Raw genomic sequence first — 15646 nt, 5'->3', positions numbered from 1 at the left:
TGTATCTCGGATAGTGAGAGCTGTGCCCAGCATGTAGGCGGAATACGGTGGGTCAGCTGTATGTGTCCGGAGCTTGTCATCAGTCACCTCCTTACACATCTTTTTATTCTACTTAGTGTTGATCTGTACAAAAGAAAGTATGTAATGTTTCTGGAAGTCATGCAGTGATAATACAACAAGCATGGGTGAGCCACACGGGTGAATTAGGACACCGTCTTGGCGTCCCTCCCTGAGACTATGCCCCCCCCCTGCAACCCCTGAATCTATAATTTCCTTACCATCTCGGGAGTCGTTTTACTGGTGTACCTATAGCCCCAAATGGCGTATTGTGTAACTTTGCTCCCTTTTGAGCTTTGTACAAATGCAATCACACTGTTTCTCAACCCAGCATTGTCTTTCCCATATTTGGCGAGGTGGGTGTTTCTCTCTAGTTTCTTTTTTTTTTTTTTTTTTTTCCTCCTATGTATCGTTTTCCATTATGTGAATGCATTATGTGAATGCATTGTGTGAAACCGTTGATTTCTCTCTTCTGCCATTCGGCGCCATCTGATCTGCTTCCAGTTTTCTGGTTATTACAAACGAGGCTGCTCTGAATGTTCTTACATGGCTCTCCAGGTGCCTCTGCTCGGGAGATCTGCGAGGTAGAGCCGCCGGATTGCAGAGCGCCTTTCTGCTTCCTTCTGGAAGACGGTGCCGAGCCGTGTCCCAGAGTGGCTTTGCCTGTGCTCACAGCCAGCAGCAGCGAGTGAGAGCTTCCGCAGCCCCACGGCAAGCTCAGAATTTGCCAGGCTTCTTCCCTTTTGCCAAACTAGTTTGTATAAAATGGTAATTCTCTATAGTCTTAATTTGCATTTCTCTGATTACTAATGAGGTTGAGCATCTTTTCAAATCATTATTGGCCATTCAGCGTTCTTCTTCCATGAAATGCCTGTTCATGCCTTTTACCGAATTTTCTATTAGGTTTTCTGTTGCTTTCTTAGTGGTTTTTAGGAGTTCTTTATATATTTAGGATGATAATCACTTTTCACTTATGAATTGCAAATATCTTCTCTCAATTTGTGGCTCATCTCCGCAGGTTATTTATAGTGTCTTTGGAGGAACAAGTTTTTATTTTAATTCAGTCAAGTTCATCAGTCTTTTCCTTTCTGATTTCTACTTTTTGTGTTTTCTTCGAGAACGCTTCCTTTGCAGGGTCATAAAATATTTTTTACTTTTTTCTAAACCTTTTTATATTTTGCATGGCGCATTTCAATCTTTACCCATCTGTGATTGATTTTTGTGTGTCATAGGAATGAAGGATTTTCTTTTTTTTATATTTTCTTTTCTTTCTTTTTTTTTTCTTTATTCTGTAGTAATTCATGTCCCAGCTTCTGTTACAGTATTTTCACCAGTGATGCTGAAGGCCACCCTCACCACACAGATCATGCTTCCATATATCTGTGGACTGTTTTTTGGCTCCTCGTTCTCTTTGATCGGGCGCTTTGGTGATTCCTGTATCTGTTGATACCTGATTTCCTCATTACTAGAGTTACCTAAGTTTTGTATCTGGTACATCAGGTTCTCCTGGCTTTGCTCCTTATCAAGGATGTCTTGGCTGTGTGTGTCCTCATTCTCTTTCTCATATATTTCATTACATTTCATTTCATTCATTTATTTATTTAGAGAGGGATTGTGTGCAAGCAGGATGGGGGAGGGGTGGATGGATAGGAAAAGAGAGAATTTTTTTTTTGTTTTAATATCTTATTTATGTATTTGAGAGAGAGGGATAGAGAGAGAGAGTGAGTATGAGCAGGTTAAGACGGAGAGGGAGAAGCAGGCTCCCTGCCAAACACGGAGCTCGATGAGGGGCTCAACCCCAGGACCCTGGGATCATGACCTGAGCTGAAACCAGACACTCAACTGACTGAGCCACCCAGGCACCCTGGGAAAGAGAGAATCTTAAGCAGACTCCACGCTCAGCATGGAGCCCAATGTGGGGCTCAGTCTTATAACCCCGAGATCATGAGCTGAGCTGAAATCAAGAGTTTGATGCTAAACTGAATGAGCCATCCAGGCACCTGTCCCTCTCATACATTTCAGAATCATCTTTTTAAGTTACTTGGAAAACTTTGTTGGGTGGATTTGTATTAAATGTTTAGATCAGTTTGGGAGAGAACTGACACATCTTCTTTACATCCATGGAGAAGATATACATAACCCTATATGTATTTAGGTCTTGAATCTCTTTTGATAATTTTCTCCATAAAACTTTGCCCATCTTTTGTTAGATGTACCCTCAGGTCCCTTGTATTTTTGATTTCCTTTGCAAATGGTACATTGTGTGGGTGTGTGTGGTAAAATAACACGTCATGTAGAATTCACCATCTTAGCTGTTCTTAAGTGTGCAGTTTGGGGGGTATTAAACACACATATAATGTGTAACCATCACCATTATCCAACCCCATAGCTCTGTTCATCTTGTGAAACTGAAACTCTGGTCCCATGAAGCAGTCACTCCCCATTCCCATCTCTTCCCAGCCCCTGGCAACCACCAGTCTTCTTGCCATGTCTTTGAATTTGACTGCTCTCATTATCTGATAGACATGGAATCATAGAGCATTTGTCTCTTTGTGACTGGCTTATGTCACTTAGCTGCATGTCTTCAAGCTTCTTTCATCTTCGAGCATCTTTCAGAATTTTCTTCCCTTTTAGGGCTGATGAATATTCCATGGCAAGTATGGACCACGTTTTGCTTATTCATTCATTCACCCATGGATGCTTAGGTTGCCTCCGTGTTTTAGGTATCGTTAGGAATGCTGCTGTGAACATGGGTGTGCACATATCTGTTCGAGACCCTTTTGGGTACATATCCAGAAGTGGAATTGCTGGATCATATGGTAATTCTATTTTTAATTTTTTTGAGCAACCACCGTACTGTTTTCCATGGTGGTCGTACCGTCTGGCTTTCCCTGCAATAGTGCATAGGGGTTCCAATTTCTCCACATCCTTGTAACACTGCTTATTTTCCTTTTTCTTTCTTTCTTTCTTTTTTTTTTTTTTTTAATAGTTGCCATTCCAGTGGGTATGACATAGTATCCTACTGAAGTTTTGATCTGCATTTCTCTAATGATGAATGATGCCACCTCGGGCATGTACCATTTGTGTATCTTCTTTGGAGAAATATCTTTTAAAGCCCTTTGCCCATTTTTGAATTGGGTTTTTTGGGTTTTCTTGCTGTAGAGTTTTAGGAGTTCTCTCTGGACTCTACGTATTAATCCATTATCAGATATATGATTTGCAAGTATTTTCTTCTTTTCTGTGGATTGCCTTTTTACTCTGTGGATCGTGTCTTTTGATGCACAAAATTTTAAAAATTTTTGTGAGGTCCAGTTTGTCTGTTTTTTCTTTTGCTGCCTGTGCTTTTAGTGTCATAGCCAGGAGATCATTGTCAAATCCAATGTCATGAAGTTTTTGCCCTGTGTTTTCTTCTAAGAGTTTAAAAAAAATTTATCTTTTTATTTTTTAATGTATTTATTTTTATTATGTTACATTAGCCATGTAGTACTTCATTAGTATCTCATGTAGTGTTGCATGGTTCATTATGTATAACACCCAGTGCTCCATGCAATCCATGCCCTCCTTAATACCCATAACCAGGCTAACCCTCCCCCAACCCCCTCCCCTCTAAAACCCTCAGTTTGTTCCACAGAGTCCACAGTCTCTCATGCTTCATCTCCCGCTCTGATTTACCCCAATTCATTTTTCCCTTCCTTCTCCTAATGTCCTCCATGCTATTCCTTATGTTCCACAATGAAGTGAAACCATATGATAATTGACCTTCTCTGCTTGACTTATTTCACTCAGCATCATCTCCTCCAGTCCCATCTGTGTTGATGCAAAAGTTGGATGTTCATCCTTTCCAATGGTTGAGTAATATTCCATTGTGTATATGGACCACATCTTCTTTATCCATTCTTCTGTTGAAAGGTGTCTTGGCTCTTAAAACAATTATCATTTTTTTAGAGAGACAGAGAGCATGTAAGTGGGGGTGGGGGAGGGGCAGTAGGAGAGGGAGGGAGAGAATCTCAAGCAGGCTCCATGCTAAGTGCAGAGCCCTGATATGAGGCTTGATCTCATGACCCTGAGACCTGAGCCATAATCAAGAGTTGAATGGACAGTCAACCCAATGAGCCATGCAGGTGCCCCTCTTTGAAGAGTTTTATAGTGTTAAGTCTTACATTGAAGTCTTTGTTCTAGTTTGAGTTAACTTCTGTATATGGTGTGAGGTAAGAATCCAACTCCATTTTTTTTTTTTTTTTTTTGCATGTGGGTGTCCAGTTTTCCCAATACAAATGGTACACTTTTAAAATATTACATTTCTAATTGTTGCTCATATAGAGAAATATAGTTGATTTTTTATGTATATATATTGATCTTATATCCAGAGTCCTTGAGAACCTTATTTGTTAATTTTCTTTTGTCTGTACAGTCTTTCAGGTTTTCTGAGTATGATCAGAGGATCTGTAAATATGGGCAGTTCTGTTTCTTCTGTCTCATTTCCCTTCCTTTTTTTTTTTTTTTTTTCCCCTTGTCTTTCTGTGTGGCACTGGCTGGGATCTCCAGCACTGGGTTGGATGGAAGTGGTAATATCAGGAATCCTTGTTTGTTTTTTTGGTTTTAAAAGGAATGCTTCTAACATTAAACACTGAGAATAAAGTTCGCTGCAGTTTTTGGTACAAACGTTTTATCAGGTTAACAAATTTCTTTTCGGTTTTTAGTTTGCTAAGAGGTTTTATTTAAGTGAGCATTAAACTTACCAAATGCTTTTTCTGCACTATCATATATACGTACATTGTTGTTGTTGTTAATGAGGTGAGTGACATTTCCAGATTTTTTAAAGCTAAAATAACCTTCCATACTTGGGGTAAATTCAGCCTGGTCATGATTCATTACATTTTGTATGTCTTTTTGGATTCAATATAGGTAAAATAATGCTCAGGATTTCAAAGCTGTATTCAGGAGTGAGATTGGCCCATGATTTTCTCTTTTTTCTACTATCCTTGTCTGGTTTTTGGTACCAAGATTCTGCTAGTCATGTAAAATATACCGAGGTTTCTTCTCCTTTACCCTTATTATGAAAGATTGGAATAATTGATACTTTGAGAGTTTGGTGGAATTCACCCATAAAACAGTCTTTATAGAAAAATTTTGAACTTTTAATTCAATTTATTTAAAGGAGTAAAAGACTATTGAGAGTTTCTATTTTTTTCAAGCCACTTGTTGTAAGATATGACTTGTCTAGGAATTTGCCCATTTCATTTAGTTTTTCAAATTCACTGACATGCACTTATTTATCATGTGGTGCCTATGATCTCCCTCATTAAATTTTCACCCCTGCCCAGTGCAGTAGCTATTATCAACTCACTTTACAAATGAGGAAGCCGAGAGGAAACAGAGAGCCTTAGAGAGGGGAAGTCACTTAACAAAAGGGTAGAAAGTGGCAGAACCAGGATTTAAATGCAGGTCTTTCTGAGTTGCAGAGAGGAGCCAGGTATGGGCAGGATCTGGACAGGCAGAGCTGGGAAAGGAAGGGCAGGCATGGGCGAGGGGGTAGCCAGTGCAGGTGAGCACACAGGGAGGTGTGATTGGGCAGGCAACTCTGGTGGGCGGCGGGGAGAGCGGGAAGTGGGGGCAGCGTGGGCGCATGCCTTGCTGCTGAGTCCTCTGGAGAGACCCAGAGAAGCAGGATGCATGGGCACCACCCCCAGCCAGCTTGCTGACAGCTGGGGAGACATGGCCTAGGGAAGTTGGGGCCCAGACTCATTGCCGTGGGGACGGTGGGAGCAATTCATGCTGCTGGAGTTTCAAAAGATGTGCCTTTGGGCTGGGGCGCCTTTGGGCTGGGCTGGATGAGATGTGGCTGCTGGAGGGAGTGGAAACCACAGGCATGCCACAGGCTGTGGCAGATCTGTGGGCAGGAGCCTGGGGCCATGGGTCCATCTGGTTTCGTAGGACCATGCCCTGCGCTGGTCCAGCCTCCATTTCCTTGGTTGCTTTCCAAACAGAGGAGCCCAGATTTTGGTGCAAGGGAACAGAAAGCCGTGTTGATTTTGCTGCATTCTCAGCCTGTGAATTTCACCGTGGGGACCTCTCATGCTGAGTAAATGGTGGCAGGCTGGCTGTGGGGAAGGTGGCTGGGATGTTCCCAGTGTGTGGGAATGGGCCCTCTGCTGTGTCTGAAATCCTGCCTGTGAAAACCCTCAACCCCTTCTGAGCCCTGTCCATCTAGAGCTCTTGACCCCTGTGGGTGCCTTTGGGTTCTGTCCGCCAAAGGGTTTGTTAAATAAGTGATAGGTTCTTTACCTCTACACAGATTCTCCTTTATCAGGAAGAAAGACACAGGGAAAGTAGGGTAGACAACAGGGCCCCAGAGTCCGATGGGCCTGGGTTCGAATCCTGGTGCAGTTGCTTAATGACCAAGTAACTCATCTCTTGTGGGCCCTGCTTTCCTCGTTTGGATAGGGGATGAGAGTAATGCTTACATAGTCTAAGGATTAAGTGACTTAAGTATCCTGCCAGGCCTATGAAAGCACTTGATATGTAAGATATTATTAGGTATTATTATAAGCTATGTTTCTTTAAAATTATTTCCTAATTGCACTAGGGAAGGAAAAGTCTGGAGTGTTCCTTGATCATGTAACTGGGGGCCTGTCTTCATCTGAGGTAGATGGGAATCAGGGAAAGGGCTCATCTTTAAAGAAGGTCTAAAGATTTTCATTTTCAGATGGCAAAACTGAAGCCAGAGAGGTCAAGTGACTTGACTCCAAATTTGAATTCAGGTCTCTCTGCTCCAGACCCAGTGTTTTTTTTCCCTCTGGGCCTCAGCCCTTCCTCCCAAAACCTCAGCTGTCTGCGGTTACTTGCTTAAGGTGTCCCACAATCATGATGGAACTGGGGAGCATCTGGAAGAAACCCCGGGGGGCAACCTTGAAGCTAAGGGCTGCTCTCACCTTCCTTCCTCTCTTCCTCCAAGCTGGTCCTTGGGGTGGGGGTGGGGTGCAAGGGAGAGTGTGTGTGTCTTGCAACCCACAGGGGAATTCATGCACGAGGAGAGCAGAGACCAGTCTTCTCTGGGTCCAGGAAAGAGAAGAGCCTCTTGGAGACATCGTCGCTCATTACCCTGTTGTCTTCTGGTAGTCTTTGGTTTTTTGTTTTGTTTTGTTTTAAAAATTTTATTTACTTGAGAGACACAAAGAGTGCTAGAGAGAGAGAGAGAGAGAGAGCATGAGGAGGGGATGGGGGTAGAGGGAGAGGGAGAAGCATACTACCTACCAAGCAAGGAGCCAGACACAGGGCTTAATCCCAGGACCTCAGGACCATGGCTTGAGCTGAAGGCAGATGCCTAACTGACTGAGCCACCCAGGGACCCCTTCTGGTGGTCTTTGTAGAATGTCTTATGTCCTTCTTGGGCTCAGGCAGAAGCCCAGCATTTGGCTTTGGCTTCCTTCCCATCAGGACCCCAACCAGGTGGGATTTCCTCTTGTCTTTAGCCATTGCAAGCTGATCCATGTGTGGCTATGAGGATGCCTCAGGGCTGACCCTTCACGTCCCCAGGGATGGGCTGTTGGACTCCCAAAACCCTCCTTTGCCCCTTTCTCTGCCTGGAGAGACCTCAGGGAGGGCTCCACCCAGGGAGCTGTCAGCATGGCTTCCAGAGAGAGCACTGGGACCCCTCTGTCTCCCAGTGTGTCGAGCCAGCTGATAGCCTTTGTCGTGAAATCCTGGTGCTTGTGTTTGTTGTAGATGCTCTTTTGCATCTATATGTTGCATCCGATGTTGTTGGATCTTGCAGTGGAGAAGGGCTGAGAAAGGGAGGCTGCCTCTGGCCAGCCAACTGCCCTGGCTTTCTGGGACTAGTTGTGTCCACAGCCCCGGCTGTAGGTGCTCACTGTGTGCCAGGCACAGGACTGGGTGTTTTATATGCACTATTTTATTTAATATTTGTATCATTGGCTGGGAGAGTAATAGTTTTTGTCTTCCCTTGACACATGAAGAAGGAGGTTTAGGGAGAGTAAGTAGCATCCCCAGGGTCCTGTGTGGAGCTGGGATTTGATCTCAGGCCTGTCTGACTCCAGAGCATGTGTCTTAATCACCATGATCATCCCTGTGTTCCCCTGAGGATGTTTCCCGAAACAAACAAAAAAAGCTGTCGGTGGTGAGAGATGGTGGTGAAACGTGGCTGTTTCTGCTCATCTCTTGGAGAGTGGAAATGCACACTAATTTGTAGGAAGCCCTGGGAGGTCTCATAGGGAAAAAACAGACTTCTTTTCCTTTCCACCAGAATTTCACAGATTCCTTTAAAACCGAGAACCCCTCTTTATCCTCCTCCTTGTCTCCTTTTTAATGGAGTAGCACTTAGAAATCTGCCACGATCAGTGTTTTCTGGAATGCACTTTTGCAACCACTGCGTTAGGCAAGTCTCTTTTTTGGGCCTTATTTTCTCCATCTGATGAATTAAGGGCTTGGGGAATCTGCCCACAGTGGTGTAACCGGCATGTAACCAGCATGCCCTCCAGCTGTTAGTAACTAGAAAATCTGGATCAGATGGGAAGGAATTGTCTTCAGACATTGGGTGACCAGTAGCTCGGGACTGATTCCCCAGAGAAGAGAAGCAGGTAGGGTGGGCTGCGCCATCACACTGCCTGTCTGCCTCGAGGCAGTTTTCAAACTGTGGCACAGGGAACCCAAGCAGGGTATGGAAGTCCCCCGTGATTTGAAGAGCCACGGCTTGGAGTTTGGGGGGAGTTGAGCAGTGTAGGAGTCTGTCCTGGTGTCATAAATCATTCTGTCAGCCATGAGTAGGAATCAGAGGCCAGGCGCTGGAGAAGGTTCCCTAAGAAAGCTCATTCTGGCTAAGATCTGACGGATGGGTGGGAGTTCAACAGGCAGAAACAGAAGGAGAAGGGTGTTGGAGGTGGTAGGAAGGGAAGGGGCTGGCACCTGGGCCCCACTGGGGGTTTCCCACCTGCCCCTGCCGGCTCGGACCTGGGCAGAGAAAAGCCGTGAGAAATGGGGAGGGCTGACCTTGACTGAGGCCCCGCATCGTACCCAGGACAGGAGGAGAGAAATGAGTGTTAAATGTATGAGGGCGGGTGTCCAGAGGTGGGTGTGACCGAGCCAGGCACTTTGCTCAGTCCTCGGGCCTGAGCTGGGGGACCAGGGTGGGATGTCCTTGGGGATGCTGACCAGAAGAGCGGGGAGCAGGTGGGTCTGGAGGGAGGGGATAGTTTTCCCAGAGTGTGTGTGTGTATGTGTGTGTGTGTGTGTGTGTGTGTGTGTGTGTGTGAGTGTGTCTGTGAGTGCGTGTGAGTGTCACTGTGAACCTCTCGACCTGTTCCCCAGTTGGCTGAGGCCGCCGCCCAGGCTGACAATGGAAATGCTGGCGCAGGAGAAAAGCTGCTATTCAGGTGTCTCCCGTTAATCTGTGGAGGGGGTGGCAGCAGCAGCTAATTTCGGGATTTGCTTGTCTTTGAATGGGGGTAATTACTGGGAGTTGCCAATTGTTCCAGATTGTTCTCTGGAAGAGAGGGAGAAGGGGGGGGGGCTCTCCTGGGCTCTGCTGAGTGCTGCCCCCTGCAGGCAGTTCAGGGAAGTCACAGAGAGGTGGTCCAGGCTGGGGAGCAACAGGAGGGAGTCAGGGGACCCCAGGATCACAGCAGGGCCAGAAGGGCTGGGCCAGAAGGGCCCTCAGAGGCCATATGACCCAGCCTGCTCATGTTACAGATGGAAAAACAAATGCAGACGGGAAGGGACTTGCCCCCGAGGGCGCACAGGGTGGGCCCAGCCAGGCTGCTTGGCTCCAGGAACCACATCCGCATTGGCCATGCACCCCTCCCCCACCCCAAGTCCAAATGGGGCACCCCAGGCAAGGGGGTAGTGTGTGTCAGGAACCCCCTTTTCTCTCTGACTGCAGGAGACCAGCGCAGCAGTGGGGTCACTGAGGCCAGCAGCCTGCTGGGAGGCTCCCCGCGGCGTCCCTGTGGCCGGAAAGGCTCCCCATACCACACGGGACAGCTGCACCCTGCGGTGCGTGTGGCGGACCTCCTGCAGCACATCAACCAGATGAAGACGGCCGAGGGCTATGGCTTCAAGCAGGAGTACGAGGTGCGGGGTCCCAGGCCAGCCAGGATGCCTTGCCGGGACCCTGCCTGGCTCTTGCTCGCTGTGGACCCAGACCCTGGCAACCCTCAGCCTCGCCCTGGATGGACCTTTGCTCTGATAGTCCCTAATTCAACCTAAAATTTTTTTTTTTTTTTTACCTTGACCTTGACCCCAATCTCGGATTGACCTGGTTTCTGACACTCGTCCTGATCGTGACTTGAAATCTGACCTCCAGTCTTCTCTCAGTCTCCATCTGGACCCTGATCATGATCCTCATCCTCTCCCTAATATGACTCTGAACACCAAGAGGGGCCCTGACCTCTAACCTAACACCCAATCTTGACTTTGACCCTAACTATCATCCTAAATTCCACTGGGACTCTGATTCGAATCCCACTCTCCCTCCCACTGGACTCTGACACCGCCTTATTCTAATCTTAATTTGACCTCATTTTTGCCTTCTTCCCAACTCAAACCCCTTATGTGTACATTAAACCTGACCCTTGCTCTGAAGTGTCTGTGAACTCTGATACCCGCCCCCCACTCTTCTCTCTTCCTTCCCTACACGCTGCTTGGTTTTTAACTTAGTCCCTTGCTGATAAAGGGATATGCAGTGACTTGATCTCAGGCTCCAAGGTGAACCCTGCATCTGGCCCTTATCTGTGGTCCCGCTCCCATCCTGTTATGGGATGGGGTCTTACGAGGGGAGGGATTTCCCTCCTCCACTGACTACCCCTCTATTTTCCCTTCTGGCAGAGCTTCTTTGAAGGCTGGGATGCCACAAAGAAGAAAGACAAGGTCAAGGGCAGCCGGCAAGAGCCCGTGCCTGCCTGTGAGTCTTGGGGAAGGGCCTGGGTCTGGGGCCATGGGTGGGAGGGACCTGGGTGGGGGTGGAGAACAGCCGGAGTGAGCCACTTACTGAGGGCCTCCCACATGCCAAGCCATGTGCTGAATATTACACCCATTATTTTACATACTCCTCAATAGCCCAGTGATGTGGCACATATTATAACCCCCACTTTACAGATAAGGAAACTGAAGCTTGGGAGGTTAAGCTCTCTGTTCAAGGTCACACAGCTAATACTTGCCCAAGTAGCACATGACCTTGGGCCCCCTTGGTGCCGCAGCCCAGGTTCTAATGCCTGGCCTGTCATGCCCCCTCCGGGGCTGAGAGCCTCCTGGTCAGCCCCGAGCCTTGAGGTTCACTGGCTCTCCTGCCTGTGCCGTACCTCTGGCCTTCTGGAAGCTTCCCCTCATTGCCCTAGCTCTGCATTCCCCTGCTCAGTCCCTGCCCACCCCATGGCCCCCTGCTTTGTGTTTCCAGATGATCGGCACCGAGTGAAACTGCCCCCGATGATGGGAGGCCCCGATGCCGACTCCATTAACGCCAACTACATAGACGTGAGTGCCTCGCCGTCATCTCCACTGGCCTGGCCCTGCCCGTTCTAGGCTCACTGCCCAGGCAGGCCAGCGACCTGGCAGGGAATACGTGGGGGTTCACAGTGTCCCCTCCTCCTGCAGTCAGTGCCAGGGAGCTCAGAGGAGGGGAGGGCAGATGAAGGCCATCAGGAAAACTTCCTGCGGGGCAGACAGATGGGGCGGGGCTTCCATGAAGCAGAAAGAAGGGGAGTGGGCAGACAGCTAGGCCTGGAGTTGAGGAAGGAGCCCCTCTCACCACAGGACCAAGCTGGGATGTGCATGACTCACGGGTAGGCTGCAGGCAGGCAGGGGCTGGGTGGTGAAGGCCTCAGAAGGCAGGCCGAGGAGGTGGGGCTTTTCCCTAGGGGTCCCATGGAGTTGCTGCATTTGGACTGCGATCAGAGTGGTACTTGAAGAATAACAACCCATGTTTATGGAGCAGGTACTGGGTGCCAAGCGCTGTGCTAAGCACTTTATATCAAAGATTTCATTTCTATAATCCCTGAAATCATGCCACGAGGTAGTTAGCATCGTGACCTCACTTTACAGGTGAGGAAACAGACTCAGGGAGGTGGAGCTACTCGTCCAAGGTCACAGAGCTAGTGCTTGGGGGAAAAGCGACTCAGATCTCGGCCTGTCTGTGTCTCCCAAGCCTTTGCTACTAACCATGAGGCTCTCCTGCCATCCTGTGCAGCAGCTGCTGGTCTGGCTGGACCAGAGGAAGGGGCTAGGGCCAGGGCAGGGCAGCCAGGAGGCCCGTGCAGATGTGGTGAATCTGCTCCCCAGGTGTGAATGAAGGCGAGATGGGTCAGGGCCCAGGGACCCTGGGCAGACTCTCCCACCCTGACAGCAAGCCAAGTTTGGGAGAGAATCATTTATTCATTTATCAGATCTATTTCGGGCATCTACCATGTGCCAGGCGCTGTGCTGGGCACCGGAGGTAGACACCGTCCCCGCTTTCCTTGCATGTGTAGCTTCTAGTGGGGGAGACACATGAACGTATCTATAGGTAAAACCATTTCAGAGGAGCTGGGAAACTACAGGCCAGAAACGAGGACTGACTTTCCCAGGGTCACACAGCAAGCGAGTGGTATGGCCAGAGTTAGCCGTGGCAGGCTGCACGGAGGCGGGGGCTTTGAGCTGCCTTTGGGTGACTGGAGAGGAAAGGGTGGGCGTAGGGAGCAGCAGGAGTGAAGGGAGAGGAAGATGTGTACCTGGGAGGTGGGGCAGTCAGGGACTCGGGAGACCTCTCCTGTCCCTCTTCTTTACCTCCGGGGGCCAGAACGATACGCTGCCCCCTATTTTCCAGAATTCCTTGCCTTCTTCCCCTACCTCCCATGCTCTCCCTTGACTGGGATACGGGCTGGGCCTGGCCTCTCAGACTTGGGCAGCTTTGGTGATGGGCCCCTTCTGGGTCTCTTCAGTGTCCCCGTGGGCCCCGCGGCAGACTCACGCCACTCCCCGCTCTCCGGCCCAGCCCGGCCCCCGTCTCTGCTCTGCCTCCCCTCCTCACACTGCCCATCCTGGCCACTCCTGTGCTCCGTCCACCTCCATCTGCCTCTGGCCTAATATCTGTCTCTTTTGCTTTGTACTGTTCCCTCACTGGCCTCATTAAGATTCGGATAAACCGTGAAGTAAGTATCTCTCTCCCCGTCTCCTCCTCCTGACTTCTCACCAGCGCTATCTCAGACTCTCTCATGGTCTTTGGCTGTCTTTCTCTCTCTGTCTCTGTCTCTCTCATCCTTCCCTTCCACTCCTGCGCCCAAAGCCTACTGTCCATTTCAGCAGCCTGGCCAGGGGCCATCTGGGGCTGCAGATCTGACACTACCCCTGTTGTAAACGATTCCTTCCCCTCCTTGAGATGGGGCATCAGGGTTGGGGTGCTTCCCCAGGCCCCCTTCACTGGCCACTACCTTCTGTCACTTTTGTCCCCCAGACCCCCATGCCCAGTAAATATCACTAGCCATACCTTCTATGGGGCTCTGGGAGGGGTGGGCTGGGAAGCTGCTCAGGGTGCCCTGTTTTCTGCTGCTTGGGGGTCAGGGTCTTCAGGGAAGCAAGGGTGGCCCTGCCAGTCCCCTTAAACTAGTTTCTCTGGCGTTCAAGTTCCTTCATGGTCAGTTTGCTTGAAACTCAACCCTAACTACTTTGCCCTCAATTTAGCCCTACTTTGAACGTTTTATTTTTGGGGAGCAGTTTTTCTATTCTATTTTTAAAAATTGTGCCATTGCTGGGCCTTCTAGGAATATTTTTAAAAAAGTCTTATTCATTTAGTGCACCTTTAATTTGGTTTTTAATATACATTCCACCTTTGAACACCATGGATTTGAACTGCACTAGTCCACTTTCTTGTGGATTTCTTTAAAAATAAATAATTTTTAAAAATTTATTAAAATTTTAAGAAATTTGTATTTATTTACATTTTATTTATTTTTATTTATAGATTATAAATGTATTTTCTCTTACTATTTTCTTAATAATATTTTCTTTTCTCTAGCTCACTTTGTTATGAGAATAGAGTATATAATACCTTATAACATACAAAATATGTGTTACTGGACTGTTCATGTTCTCGATAAGGCTTCCAGTCAGCCATGCTATTAGTAGCTAAGTTTTTGGGGAGTCAAAAGTTATGTGTGGATTATCAAACTTCCCCAGGAGGTCAGCACCCCAAACCCCCATATTGTTCAAGGGTAAACTGCATATTCTTTTGATAATATTGGATGTCTGATGGGATTGTGTGCTATTTCGTGGGTACCTTTCTATTTTATGTCCTTTAAAAAAATATTTCTTATTTTTTTAAAGATTGCAAAAGTACAGGTCATTATCAAACCTTCCGACAATACAGAAATACAAACATTTCTGTCTATACAAAGTGAAAAGTACTCACAGTCGTAGCTGCTGGAGACGACCAGTTATCCAAGATGTGCTCCCAGAGATCACCCCCCCCCCCCTTATTCTGAGCGTGCTTCAAGAGTTTGTAAAGTTCCCAGATTTAGATGGAATAGGCCCATGAAATGGATGGATATACTCAGCCCTAGCGCCCCCATGAGAAGGTGACGAATACAGATACACTTCTTTCCATTAATCTCCATCCAACACATCATCCCACCTGCTTGGTTCGTTGTCCACACTCTTCAGTAGCCACAGAAGACTTGGCTTTAATCCGTCTTCAAATGCTAGTTAGCAAGAGTATCATTGGCTGGGCACCTGGCGCTGTGCCAAGACGGTAGGCACATCATTTCATCTTTCCCATACTCTGAGAGGTAGGGACTAGCATTTGTCAGATGAGACGACAGAGCCTTAGGAAAGTTCAATGACTTGCTCATGGCCGCGTAGAGGTGGACCTCAAGCCCCATGGGAGCCCTTGACCTTCCTACGAGACTCTGGTTCTCTCCCTGGGGTGGGGAGCACCAGGAGGCCCTGGGGTGCTTGTCCAAGATGCAAGGTGTCAGTCCCCCAGCACCACCCAACCAGAGGCTCCAGGCAGGTGGGGGGGTGCCCTAGGAGCAGGGTGCCCAGGATTTGCCGATGCCTGGGGTGGTGAGGACCAATGCGCTCTCAGACACTCTCAGGTGCTCCAAAGTGGGTATGCTCAAGGCGATCGATCTGCTTACCTTTCTTTCACCCCTGATCATTTCACACTTTCCATTGTCGTGCTCTCTAATTGTGCAGGCACACACCTAGAAGTTAATATGCAGATGTGGGGGGGTTCCGTTGAAAACTTGCTCAGCTGTGGACTGTATTTGCGGGCTGTCCTGGGTGCTGGCCCTGGGAGATGCTTGTCAAATCTGGAGAGATGCTTGTTCTTAGGCGGGGATGCTCAGGCCAGCTGGTTTTGGGTGGAGTAGCCTGTTCCCAGCTTGACCAGTGCTGGAGGTGGGAGGGCTGCCCTGGCAGCACCTTTGCTGCCCTTCCCCTGGGACCCCATATACCTAGCAGCTTGACTGTGGACTTGAGGCAGAGGCAGTGGCTGGGGAGGTCGGCCAGCTGTGGAACAGTTCCACCAGTGAGAGCCCAGTGGCTCTGGGACCCTCTTTAGTGCTGGTGACTGGAACTGGGTTTTGGACACAGTTTGCGGGTACAC

General features: G+C 48.2%; 1 protein-coding gene across 5 annotated transcripts in view; it reads left to right on the top strand.

The window, feature by feature from the left end:
- Positions 1-15646, top strand: part of PTPRU (protein tyrosine phosphatase receptor type U) — a 76839-nt gene that overhangs the window by 47303 nt on the left and 13890 nt on the right. For 3 of the 5 annotated variants that reach the window (XM_032360832.1, XM_032360833.1, XM_032360835.1), the window contains 4 exons: positions 9953-10143; positions 10897-10972; positions 11465-11541; positions 13176-13193. In XM_032360832.1, the coding sequence (XP_032216723.1) occupies positions 9953-10143; positions 10897-10972; positions 11465-11541; positions 13176-13193 (362 nt within the window). The remainder of the gene's footprint in view (positions 1-9952; positions 10144-10896; positions 10973-11464; positions 11542-13175; positions 13194-15646) is intronic. The other 2 variants (XM_032360836.1, XM_032360834.1) reach the window with 1 other exon arrangement.

The sequence above is a fragment of the Mustela erminea genome, chromosome 10 (assembly GCF_009829155.1).
Source record: "Mustela erminea isolate mMusErm1 chromosome 10, mMusErm1.Pri, whole genome shotgun sequence".
NCBI lineage: Eukaryota > Metazoa > Chordata > Mammalia > Carnivora > Mustelidae > Mustela > Mustela erminea.
Note: the sequence above shows the minus strand (reverse complement) of the source record. Positions and strands in the feature narration are given on the sequence as shown.